This window comes from Acomys russatus, chromosome 11, assembly GCF_903995435.1.
Source record: "Acomys russatus chromosome 11, mAcoRus1.1, whole genome shotgun sequence".
Classification (NCBI taxonomy): domain Eukaryota; kingdom Metazoa; phylum Chordata; class Mammalia; order Rodentia; family Muridae; genus Acomys; species Acomys russatus.
The window spans coordinates 57,915,276-57,926,635 of NC_067147.1; the positions used below are offsets into that span (position 1 = coordinate 57,915,276).

General features: G+C 55.4%; 1 protein-coding gene across 1 annotated transcript; it reads right to left on the minus strand.

Annotated features, from left to right (window-relative positions):
* Positions 1-642: 642 nt before the first annotated feature.
* Positions 643-8,295, minus strand: Pi16 (peptidase inhibitor 16). The gene is made up of 6 exons (XM_051153405.1): positions 8,019-8,295; positions 4,915-5,136; positions 2,513-2,622; positions 2,102-2,190; positions 954-1,640; positions 643-752 (listed from the first exon to the last, which is right to left on the minus strand). The coding sequence occupies exons 1-6, from the start codon at positions 8,184-8,186 to the stop codon at positions 643-645; spliced, it is 1,386 nt and encodes a 461-aa protein (XP_051009362.1). The 5' UTR covers positions 8,187-8,295.
* Between the last annotated feature and the right edge of the window lie 3,065 nt (positions 8,296-11,360).

Genomic DNA, 11,360 nt, shown 5'->3' on the forward strand with positions numbered 1-11,360 from the left:
CACCACCGGTCCCTCGCGGTCTGCTGTCCAGGGCACTCAGGGATCCGGAGCCCTAGAGTCTGCAGGCAGACTGCACCTTCCCGGCCTGTGGGGCAGACAGGCAGCTTCAGAAGCACGCCCTCTGTGGGACTCCACTGTAAGGGGCAGGAAGGGCCTGGTGCACAGTCACTGCTGAGCTGGGCCTATGGCTTTTCTCTTCCAAAGGGCTGTTAGCCAGGCAGTGTCTTGTTTGAGGGCTGGGGACAGGATGGAGGACACAGCAGTTGGGCAGCTGACCTCTGCTCCCTGGGAAGGTAGGAAGCTTCTGCAGATGCCTCAAGAAAGCCCAGGGGACTAGAAGGACCAAGAAGTTCCTGAGGAGGCTAAGATCCTCTGTCCTTAGGAAACTAGGCACATGTGGCCACTAGAAAATCGCTCAGAACAGCTTGCAGCTGGCTGAGGGCAGCACCCGCCCCCACCCCCATGGAAGAAGCACTCCTGGGGTTGGGGGTAAGCTTGGGGCTGGCACTGCATGGCAGAGAGGAGAGGGGAGGGCGCAGAGAGAGCAGGACCTGCTTCAGAAGCCCTGGCCTCTAACTTGGAGAAAGAATCCAGAATGGGCATGAGGCCAGGCTCACCAGGCCTTGCCTTTGCGTGTCCCCATCAGAATAGGCCAGCTGTCAGCAGGGGAGGCAACAGCAATCCCAACAAGGGGCTCCAGACATGACCAGAATTCTTCAAATCCAAGCCAGCCTTTTCAGGGTCCTCTGCCCCTGCGGAAAGGAATGGGCCTGTGCCTCAGCCTGCAAACAGCCCCTGCTGACTCTCCACTCAGTCCATGCAAGGTACAGGCTGCAGGCAGGGAGAAAGCATCTTTCAGATTTAGCATGCTCTGCCATGCTCCGACCGCTGGTACCAGTACAGGAGACTGGCATTCTGGAGCCAAGAAAGGAAGTAAAGGCTTCAGGCCTTACCTGTCCAGGATGACTGTAGGGCCAAGGTGCGCCCACCTGTGGCATTAGCCAAGGCACTTGGCAAGTTGGGCAGGGACGTGGAGGCGGGGTGGCCTGAGTGGTCCAGTGAGGCCTGCAGCCCACCGCGGTCCTGGGCTGGAGGAACTGGGACCAGTGCCTCACTGGAAACAGGCAACTCGGCCTCTGCCTCAAGCAACTCGGCCTCCATTTCAGCCTCCTCCTGTGCCAGGAGTACGGACTCTCCTGTCTCTGTTAGGGACATCTTGGAATACAGAGATTTCTCTGGGCTCATGGATGTTGTGCTTGACTTGCTGGCTTCTTTGTTCGTAGACTCAGGGACCAGGATATGTGTTGATGAGAGGAAGTTAAGTGGCCCTTCATCCAGTGAGGGCTGGGTGTGCATTGAGGAAACGGAGGGGACCTCAATTAGAAAAGACTGAGACTTTGTTGCCATGGAGGGGCCTTCCGTTGCTAGGGAAGATGGGGCCTTTGTTTCTACCGCTGGTGAGGACTCGGTTGCCAGGGAGTCCGAGACCTTTGTTACCAAGGAGAAATGTGTAGTCTCGGAGGTTGCTAGGGACTGAGTACTGGTTTCCCTGGAGCTTGGCGCGTCAGTTCCCCGGGTGGAAGGGACCTTGGTCACCAGTGGAGGCGAATCCTGCGCCTCTTCCGGGTTTTTCATGGGCTCTGTTTGGCAAGCCCAAGTATTAGTGCTGCAAACGGGATCCCACCTGACCGCACAAGATCCCACCGGAGTGCGTCAGCCACACTCCTCTGCCACGGGTGTGCTCCTCTGGTTAGGTAACTTCTTGTCAACTAACGCCTTCACCCACCGCTGCCTGCCCAAGCTTCCCTGAGACAACGGCATCGCAGGCCCTGCCCACCACCCGGACCTTCCCGCTCGGCCACGCCCTCTCGCATCGCACTCTGCTCCTCTGGATCTCAACTCTCTGTAGAATGAAATCTGTCACTTGGGGTAACGAGGCCCCAAGGCAGCAGTGCAGAGAGGGCAGAAAGTCGCAGAGGGTCCCCGCCGTCGTATCGCGGAGGCCCGTCTCCTGCTTCTCAGGGCGGGAGTCCTGAGACTCTAGGCCACCCAGACAGGGTCGCACTCTCCCCACCCATCTCAGCTCTTGCCTGCCACTCACCGCAGAGAGAGTTCTCGCAGCTGTAGCCAAGTGGGCACTGGGAGCAAGGAGTCCCCTCCTGGTAGGGCCTGCGCCCCTTCACGTTGCCCCTGAAGGAGAAGCCGTTGCTGCAGGGAACGCACGCGCCCTCCTGCCAGTAACTTCATTGCCCAGATTCACAGGAGATGCATTGGCAGGAGCCCACGGGGCTGCTGTCTCCCATGAGTTGCTTCCTGGGTACCACGGGCTCCCTCTCTAGCTTTCTCTGGCTAACCAGATTAGACAGACACCTGCCCCCCTCACCCCCCAATTGGGCTGTCACAGCTGCCAGAAGGGACAGGGCCCACTTTAGCAACCTACAGCTTCCTTGAGCCCAGGTCTGTGCCCCCACCCCCCCCCCCCCCCCCAAGCTTCTGGCTCCTCAGCACTTACGGAGGCTCATAGTTGCACACCAGCAAGTGAATGTTGGCTTCCTCCACTCCCTGGAGCGTCTCACAGAAGTGGGAACCGCAGCCAATTCTCTCAGTCTTGCTCCAGACTACCTAAAGGAAGGCAAACCCAGCCGGTTAGCCCTGGGCCAGGTGACTAACACAGTCCACCCCGTGTAGCTCTACACAGCTTCCTATCTAGCCTTGGCCATTGAGTCCCTGAACATGTGTGGTCTCAAAACTGCTCAGGGGCTTAGAGCAGGAAGCAACGGGGTCTTACCCTCTGCCAAACACAGAAGTCACCAAGGCCTCTTTCAGTCTTCCCTCAGCTTTAAGCCTCTGATACCCCCTGTCCATTCTTCTGTGTCCTCTTTCTAAAGATCCTCATGTTTTTGTTTGGTTAGTTGGTTTTAGTTTTGGTTTTTCAAGAGAGGGTTTCTGGGTGCCGGGCCTGGTGGCACACACCTTTAATCCTAGCACTCGGGAGGGAGAGGCAGGCAGATCTTTGTGAGTTCAAGGCCAGCTTGGTCTACAAAGCGAGTCTAGGACAGCCAAGGCCACACAGAGAAATAGCCTCCACCCTTTTTTCCCCCCCTGAGACAGGCCTCCAACTCACAGAGATCCACCTGCCTTTGCCATCCAGTGCTGGGATCAAAGATGTAGGCTGCCACTACCACCCAGCTTGGCCCTTTTTTTTTTTTTTTTTTTTTTTTGGTTTTTCAAGACAGGGTCTCTCTGTGTAGCCTTGGCCATCCTGGACTCACTTTGTAGACCAGGGCTGGCCTCGAACTCACAGCGATCCGCCTGCCTCTGCCTCCCGAGTGCTGGGATTAAAGGCGTGCGCCACCACGCCTGGCCAGCTTGGCCCTTTTAAACAAGGTTTTAAGCAGGGATCTATGCAAAGGATCAGAGGAGAATTTAAACCAAAGCAAAGGCCAAGGAGGAGTCATTTAAAAACCCTTCCCATTCTTACCTAACAGTCTCTCTCTGGGAATGGCCTGACTGCTAGAATATTCTTAAATACAGAAACAAAACTATCTTAATCCTAGCACTCACGGCAGAGGCAGACAGATCTCTCTGGGAGTTTTAGGCCAGCCAGGGCTACCTAGTGAAACCCTGTTTCAACAACAGCAACAAAACAAAACATGTGTCCTGTCACCGGGTTGGGGAGAGGGGTGAGAATACCATATTTCCCTGGATTTCTCGGCTCAGGTTGCCCAGGAGTCCTGCTTGCATTAGCTGTGGCTCCGCGGGTTCCTGTTTGAGCAGGATGGCTCTCAGCTTAGGACACAGCCCGAGACAACTTGGTCAGTCTGGCAGGAATGTTTTGGGTGAGGGTGACTCAGGATGTCCCAGGAGGGAGGGGTGCTATAACCTTCAACTTCCCAACTTGGGTGGGTGCTTGTATTTCCTTAAGATTAGGGCTAAAAATACCAGCTCAAAAGGGCACGGAAGACGGGAGGCGGGGATGTTTTCTTTGGTTTCTGGTGTAATCCTTTATAGAAACGTGCACTGGGGAAACAGTTCCTTTAATATGAAAGCTAGCGCCACTTAGGAAGACTGAACTGAGGAAGAATTGGGAACTGAGTGGTGAGGGAAGGGCACCTGGGAAAGCCGCATCGCACTCCCTCTTAACAGGCCGTTCTAGTTCTAAAGCAAAAATTAAACAGGTTTGCCTATTTGCGTTATCAGTTTGGCAGATTAGAAACAGCAAATCAGACACGAAAATGGCAAGAGCGACAGTGGCAGAAAAGGGAAAGTGGGGGGTATCTGCGGACCCAGGGTCCACTGTCACCCAAGTCATTCACGGCGTTCAGGTAACCCGCAACCTTGTGACACCTGCCTTCTCAGCAGGCTGAAATGAGGGACCGAGATTTTCAAAAGAGGGGTCTCTGACTCGCACTAACTGCTGTGCAGATTTTTAGGGATGCTCAAATCGGGAGTACTGTTCTAACTACAAACCAGCGCACCTGGCCCAGCACGTGGCGCCACCCAATTCCTGGAGATCCTGCCCGCCCCGCCCACAGACCGACCAGGTGGCTCCACCCAACACTTGGAGGTCTAAACCAAACCGCGCGCTCAGGCTCGAGCGCACTCACGTGGCTCGCCCGAACACTTGGAGCCCTCCCCCAACTTCATGAGGTCCAGACCCTATCTCCACAGGTGGCCCCCGTCCGGCACAGCCTACCTTGCAGGTAGCCTTACCCAACACCAAGAGCCCCCACCCCTCACCCCATTGCGTGGCTCATCCAACAAGCAGAGGTCAGCCCAACCCCTGAGAGGCCTCAGGCCTCAGGTGGCGCCAGGAGCCCCCTCCCCAAGCTCACACAGAACTCGCTGTCAGCCTTGTCCCCGCCCCTTCCTCCCTGCCCCCCCCCCCCCCCGCACTCCAGCCATGCCTGTCACCTGAGTGTAGTGGCCGCACATCTGGCCAGGATCGCAGGTGGCGGTGCTGAGGTTGTAGTGCTCACGTTCCTCGTGCCAGTTCTCCACGGCCAGGGGCACGTCCATGCCCTCGTCCGTGATGGCAAACAAGTTCTCTCCGCGCCGCCCGCGTTCCTTGTTGTGTCCCCACACGCACTTCTGCGCGTAGGCCTTGGCGAAGGCGGCCAGCTCGTCGTCCCACCTCTGCAGGGCCACAGGGGAGGTAGGAGAGGGAGGCGAGGGTGGCTAGAGTAAGCTGGGGTGCCCTGGAGCCTCAGCAGGCCAGAGACCGGCTTGCCTCGCCACCCCTTAACAAGGTGACTCCTGGCTTGTTCTGACTCAGTTTCATGGATTTCAGAGAGATGGGAAAAGTGTGGAGGGGGCGGGGGAATTGATGCCGATCATGATCTTACTTTGAGTGTCCTGTGCAGCTGGGGGTGGGCAGAGATGCCTACTGGGCTGTTTGAACTGCTCCCACACCTGAAGTTGTTCAGAGAGACGTGGGGTGGGGGGAGACACTGGTAGTTTGTTCAGGTCCATGCATGCCTCTCACAGGGCTGCCACCCCACTGCCTAGGCCCTCCTCAGCTTCCCTGGCAGGTGCTCAACTACCTTCACCGGGTCCTTCTGCCCTGAGGAAACTGTCTCTGTATGGCACACTTCCAGTCATCAGAGCCTTGCCTAAGCCAACGCTGTCAGACCCCAGGTCCATATTCTCCAGTGAGAGTGCCTCGCAGTCTCAGGGCAGGGGAGATACTGGGGAAGGGCAGTTTTGCTTAGAATGCCTCTGAGGTTCTGTGTCCCTGGCTGGGAGAAGATGGAGTGTGGGAGGAGGGACTAAAAAGACATCTGACCCCAGGAGACTGAGGAGGGAGATCTGGATCCCATTAAACTCTGCCTTTGGCCTCTCCTTGGAAATGGATGCCTGCCCTGGCTCTGCCCACCCCCCATCCCCCGACACCCCCTACACCCTGGCTTCCAGAGCCTGACAGCCCCACCAAAAGCGGCAAGGGTGTGGGCAACCCAGGGAGGCTGTGGACCATGCCCGCTTCCCACCCACTCAGTGCTTTAGGGAGCAGCTGCCTGGATCCCTCACGGGAGCCTGAACTGGGCCAGAACCACTGCAGTACTCAGATGAGTCCTTTTCTCTCTCTGTTCAGTTTTGAAGATTAATTGTGTACGTACATGTGTGAGTGCAGGTGCACACTTAACAGTGCTTGCATGAAGGGTAGAGGATAGCTTTAGGGAGCCCATTCTTCCTCTGGGGAGGGAACCCGCCATCAGATTTGCTTGGGCAACTGTTTTGATGGACACCTGGTGGCCCTGCCCTGATCGTTCTTTGTTTCTAATCACTGGTCTGGGTGGTCTCCGGACTCTGGCAGTAATGGGCAGTTGGGAGTAGAAACCAGGATTGGGGGGGGGGAGGCTAGGGCAACCCAAAGTCCCCAGGATAGACAGACACGCCCCCTTTTAGGACAGGCAGTAGCATAATCTCCATCTGCCACTGTGCTGGGCATTGTGGGTACTTTAATAGATAAGACTGAGATGCAGTGAGTTCGAGGCTAGCCTGGTTTACAAACGCGAGTCCAGGACAGTCAAGGCTACACAGAGAAACCCTATTTTGAAAAAACAAAACAAAAACCCCCAAAGAACAAAACAAAAGAAAAAAAAAAAGACTAAGAAGCAAGCTCAAAGCTGCCCAGCTCTAACCTCCAAGATGAGGCTATGTCTGAAGTCCCACCCAGGACTTCCCAGTCTGTGCTGTTGCAAGCACCATGGTCCTCTCTTCCTGGAAGTCGGTCCATCTACCCTGCCACTCAGTAGTCCTGGGCACTAGACTAGGTTAGAGTGGGAGCAAGAACCAAGAGCTAATAAGTCACTCGGGGAGCATGGCCACATGCTCTGTGTTCTGTGGCACAGGTGACTGGATAGGGTGGCACATGGCAAGGCAGTGCAGCCAGGCTGAGGGAGGAGAAAGAGACAGGGCTAAAAGACAAGGTGCTAGCCGGGTGGGGGGCACCCTGAGCAAAGTGCACACTGGACAGCAAGGTGTGCGGCCTCTACAGATGGCAAAGGGTGAGCCTGGGTCTCAGTCAGACAGAACTGGTAACTAGGACCCAGGCTTTTGATTGGTCTGCAGTTCCTGGTTGCCAAGGACAATGGGATTGAGAATGGTTGCAGTGCTGTGAGCATTTTTCACAGTCATCCTGTCTGACCTGCAGGGCAGGGATGGACCTAACTGTCCATCAGGAAAAGGCTCCCCTCAGAGTCACCAAGCCACAAGGGACAAGCTAACCTAAACCAGGTGGGCTACTGTATTTCCCAGGTGTGACCTGGCTCTTAGCTCAGGGGTTCTTGGCCACCAGAGGGTGCCTGGGGGTGGGGTGGACCAGTCAGACCTCAGGGATGACAGAAAGGGAGGGACTCTCACTTTATCACCTGAAGCCAGAGCAGTCATCCTGCCTCAAGCTTGTCATCTGACAGTACTGCTGGATTGGCCACCACCACCCTGCCTCTGGCTCCTGTGGTCCATGCGCTTATCTGTTTTATAGTTTGTATTTGTGTTACATGTTTGTTTTTATAATTCACCACATGCAGAATTACATGTGTGAGATTCAGCCCATGCATGTGGGTGTGCTTGTGACCTCACTTTACAGGTGAGGCTCCACATGTTACGGGATGTGCCCTAAGCCACAAGTCCTGGTGCTGGAGAAAGCACCAGAGCTGTGGGCCCCAGAGCCCTTCGAGGGCCTGCTCTCCCTCCCCAGCACTCTCTGGGTCCTGTGCCTCTTCCTCCTCTTCCTCCCCTCCAGGTCAGCTTATCTGCAGGAGGAGGCCCCTGGTGTGGGGAGCCAGGGCTTAAGCCCCAGCAAGTCCCTCTGAACCTCAGTTCAGTCTGGCCAGTGTGTTATACAGCTATCTCCAGGGACTCTGTCATTGACCAGAGGAAGGAGTCTGAGAGGATGGCTGAGAGAGCATCCCCATGGGCAGTGAGGTGAGGAAAGGGGCCTGTGGTGGGCCTGCCTGGCACCCCTTCAACCCCAGGAGGTAGGCACCGCAGCACACTGGGCACCCCAGCACACTCACCAACTGCAGCATGTCTGAGGCAGGAGGGGACACCTGGGCACGGTAGGAGTTGTGAAGCTTCACCATGTTCTGTTTCTGGTCCTCTGTGAGGGCTGTGGTGGGCCCTGTGGCAGTCAGCAGCTGCAGCAGTGGTGGCAGCATCACCCAGAGGCCGTGGGAGCTGTGCATGGTGGCCAGCTCTCTCTGCCTCTCCCGATCAGGGGTCTGGCGGCTGAACTTAAAGTCCTTCCCACACAAGCACCACCCTGGCTGGGGTGGGGCGGCAGGGGCTGTGTCTAGAGGCCCAGCCCGGCTCATACATTGTCTCCAGGAGGGCTGGGTGCCTTGGGTCTGGACCAGAGCAGAGTCCACTCCCCTGGAGTCCTTGGCAATAGCCTCCTTTCTCTCGGTGACGGGGGCTCAGGCCAAGGGCTACATGCGCTCCAAGGTCCCTCCTGAGGTGTGGACAGATCCTCAGGGGACACAATCCCAGAAACGGCTGCAGAGCTGTGTGTGGCACCCAGCTCACACCCACTAGGTATTGAGGACAGGGCAAGGAAGGAGCCTTACAGATCTGGATTGGGTGAGACGAGGAGGCTGCCCATGCCACTGAAAGAACCGGGGAGGCTGAGATGATGTATCCAAATGCCGGGGTCCCTAGGTCCTGCACACTGCAATGTTTGTGGTAGAACTGGTGTCCACCCCAGGTCCTCTGCAAGAGCAACAGGCGTTCTTAACTGCTGAGCCATTTCCAGCCCAGTACAGCCTTCTCAGTAAGACTAGGAATACCCATGGGAACACGAAACAATGAAGGCCTTCCATTCTCTTCAGATGTTCACGATGTAGCCTAGGCTAGCTGCTCTCTAACTGACATCCTTCTGCAATTTACGGGTGTCCCCCTCCGGTTTTAAAAAAGATGTTCTCATGAGGACATGACATGTGGCAGCACAGATTTGTGAACACTTGAAGGTGATAGCTTAAGGATGAATTTCAACAGACATACAGAAACAGTACCAGAAATAGGGGCCCAGGCAGAGATGTCCACCCCAAAAGTGATTTAAAGTAAATTGCCTGAAGAAAATGACGGTCACCCAGAACCTTGCTTACTGCTGTGTAGAGTTGCTCTGGCCTCAGCCATCTACATTGAGCTAGACCCTTGCTTGCTTTGTTTTTGTTTTTGCTGGTTTTTTGAGACAGTGTTTCTCCGTGTAGCCTTGACTGTCCTGAACTCGCTTCATAGACCAAGCTGGCCTTGAACTCACAGCGATCTGCCTGCCTCTGCCTCCCAAGTATTGGGATTAAAGGCATGTGCCACCACACCTGGCTTTGTTTTTGTTTTTTGAGACAGGGTTTCTCTGTGTAGCCCTGGCTGCCCTTGAACTTACTCTGTAGATCAGGCTGGCCTCGAATTTAGAGAGATCTTTCTGCCTCTGGCTCCCAAGTGCTGGGATTAAAGGCATATGCTACCACTACCCAGGCCTTTGCTTGCTTTTAAGGATACCACCCCAAGCACTGCCAGCACTTCTGTCAGCCCACTGTGAACTTACGGGTGACAATACCTACTTGTATGGGTCCCATGATCCTTCCCAGTTCTTCCCAGAAGCACTTCTAGCACATGACCACCCTGAGATGGTGCTGGGCAGGGTGGATCCTCTGGCAAGAGAGGCATCATGGGAGAGGACATCTGGCTCCTGTGGGCCCTCAGGCCTCCTTATGGAACCCTTGGTGTCCATGCCTCAGAATGCTCTGCATGGTGTAGCGCCTGCATCTTCCCTCAGAGAGAAGGGAAGGGCCCAGGGCTTTTCCTTTGGGGGACTGCCAAAGGGAGCCTGTCACATGTAAATCTGATCAGAGAAGCCAAACAGACAAGGGCTGGGTGGAGCTCAGGGTCAGAGCACAGGGTTTGAGATCACCACCACAAAACCAGGCAGGCGGAGGAATTTCATGTAACTAAAAGAAAGATAGTTAAAACGACTGAACTCATTTTGAACTAGGAACGTTGCGGTGAAACTTGACTCAGTAGGCAGGCAGGAGATGGGAAGAGGAGCCTGAGAGACTGAACAAAGAGACGATGGAGGAAGGCAGCAGGCTGGGGAGGAGGAGCTAGCTGGCCAGGAGGCAGGGTGTGCTTGAGGAAGGGAGAGGAGGGAACCTCAGGAGAGCTCCAGGTGGAGCTAAGCCAGACCCACCCACCCAGCTCCAGCCCTGCTGTCACTCCCCAGCAGAGCCCCCCAGCCTGCGCTTTGTCCACAGTTCGGGCACCCCATGAGTTGTAGGTATCATGAGAAGGTAAAAAGAGGGGAACACTTCCAGGTGCCTCAGAAAACAGAAAGGGGCCTGCCGCCCTCCAGGTTTTGGGTCCTTGGCTCTTGGACAGGTGTCTAATGGGCTGGGGTGGGGGGAGAGGCTCATCTCACACCTGAAACCCTAGAAGATTGCACGCTCCCAAGAAAGCCTGGCTGCCCAGAGAGCCCCTTTACAGCACCATGCAGGCAGAGGCCCCCCCTCTTTTTTGACATGCCATCCTCAGACACATCCATAGCCTTCAGTGGGGAGACAGAGGGCACCTGGCCCAGGCCTCCAGGGACTCCTGCACTGCTGGCTCCCTGTCTGGGCTAGGAGAAATTATTGATGCAGGACTACTGTCCCGGGCCTCACGGGACAGATGTGACAAAGTGATAAACCACCTTCTTCAAGAAACATGATCCAGGCCTGGCGCTGAAGCTGGGATGAGGGTGGGGCACTTGTCAGGACACAGCTGTGCCTGGAGATGCATCAGGGACATGGAGTGTGTGCCACTGACAAGGGGCTAACCTGTGTAGGTGGGTGTGACCGAGAAAAGCTAGAGCTACTGACAGCTGGCACTGGGGACCAGGCAAGACTGAAGACAAGGGAGCAGCTAAAGTGTCAGGTGTACACAAAGAGCCTTCTTCCAGTCCAGTCTTCCACTTTCATCTCTTGCCTATCACCTATCACCTGTCTCTGTCTCTCTCTCTCTTTTCCACAGACAAGGTCTTATGTAGCCCAGGCCCACCTTAAATCCACTATGTAACTGAGAATGACCTCAAATTCCAGATCTTCCTGCCTCCAAGTTCTGAGATTCCAAGTGTTTGCTACCACGCCCAGTTTTTGCCTGCTTCTGCCTGTCTTAAAGGTAGTTTTCCTCATAGTGCACCTCATACACAGCCATCTAAAACTACAGATAAGTGGGGGCTGGAGAGGTGGCTCAGTGGTTAAGAACACTGTCTGCTCTTCCAGAGGTCCTGAGTTCAATTTTTGGCAACCCCATGGTGGCTCACAACCATCTATAATGTGATCTGATGCCCTCTTCTGGCCTGCAGGTGTATGGGCGTATACAGCATT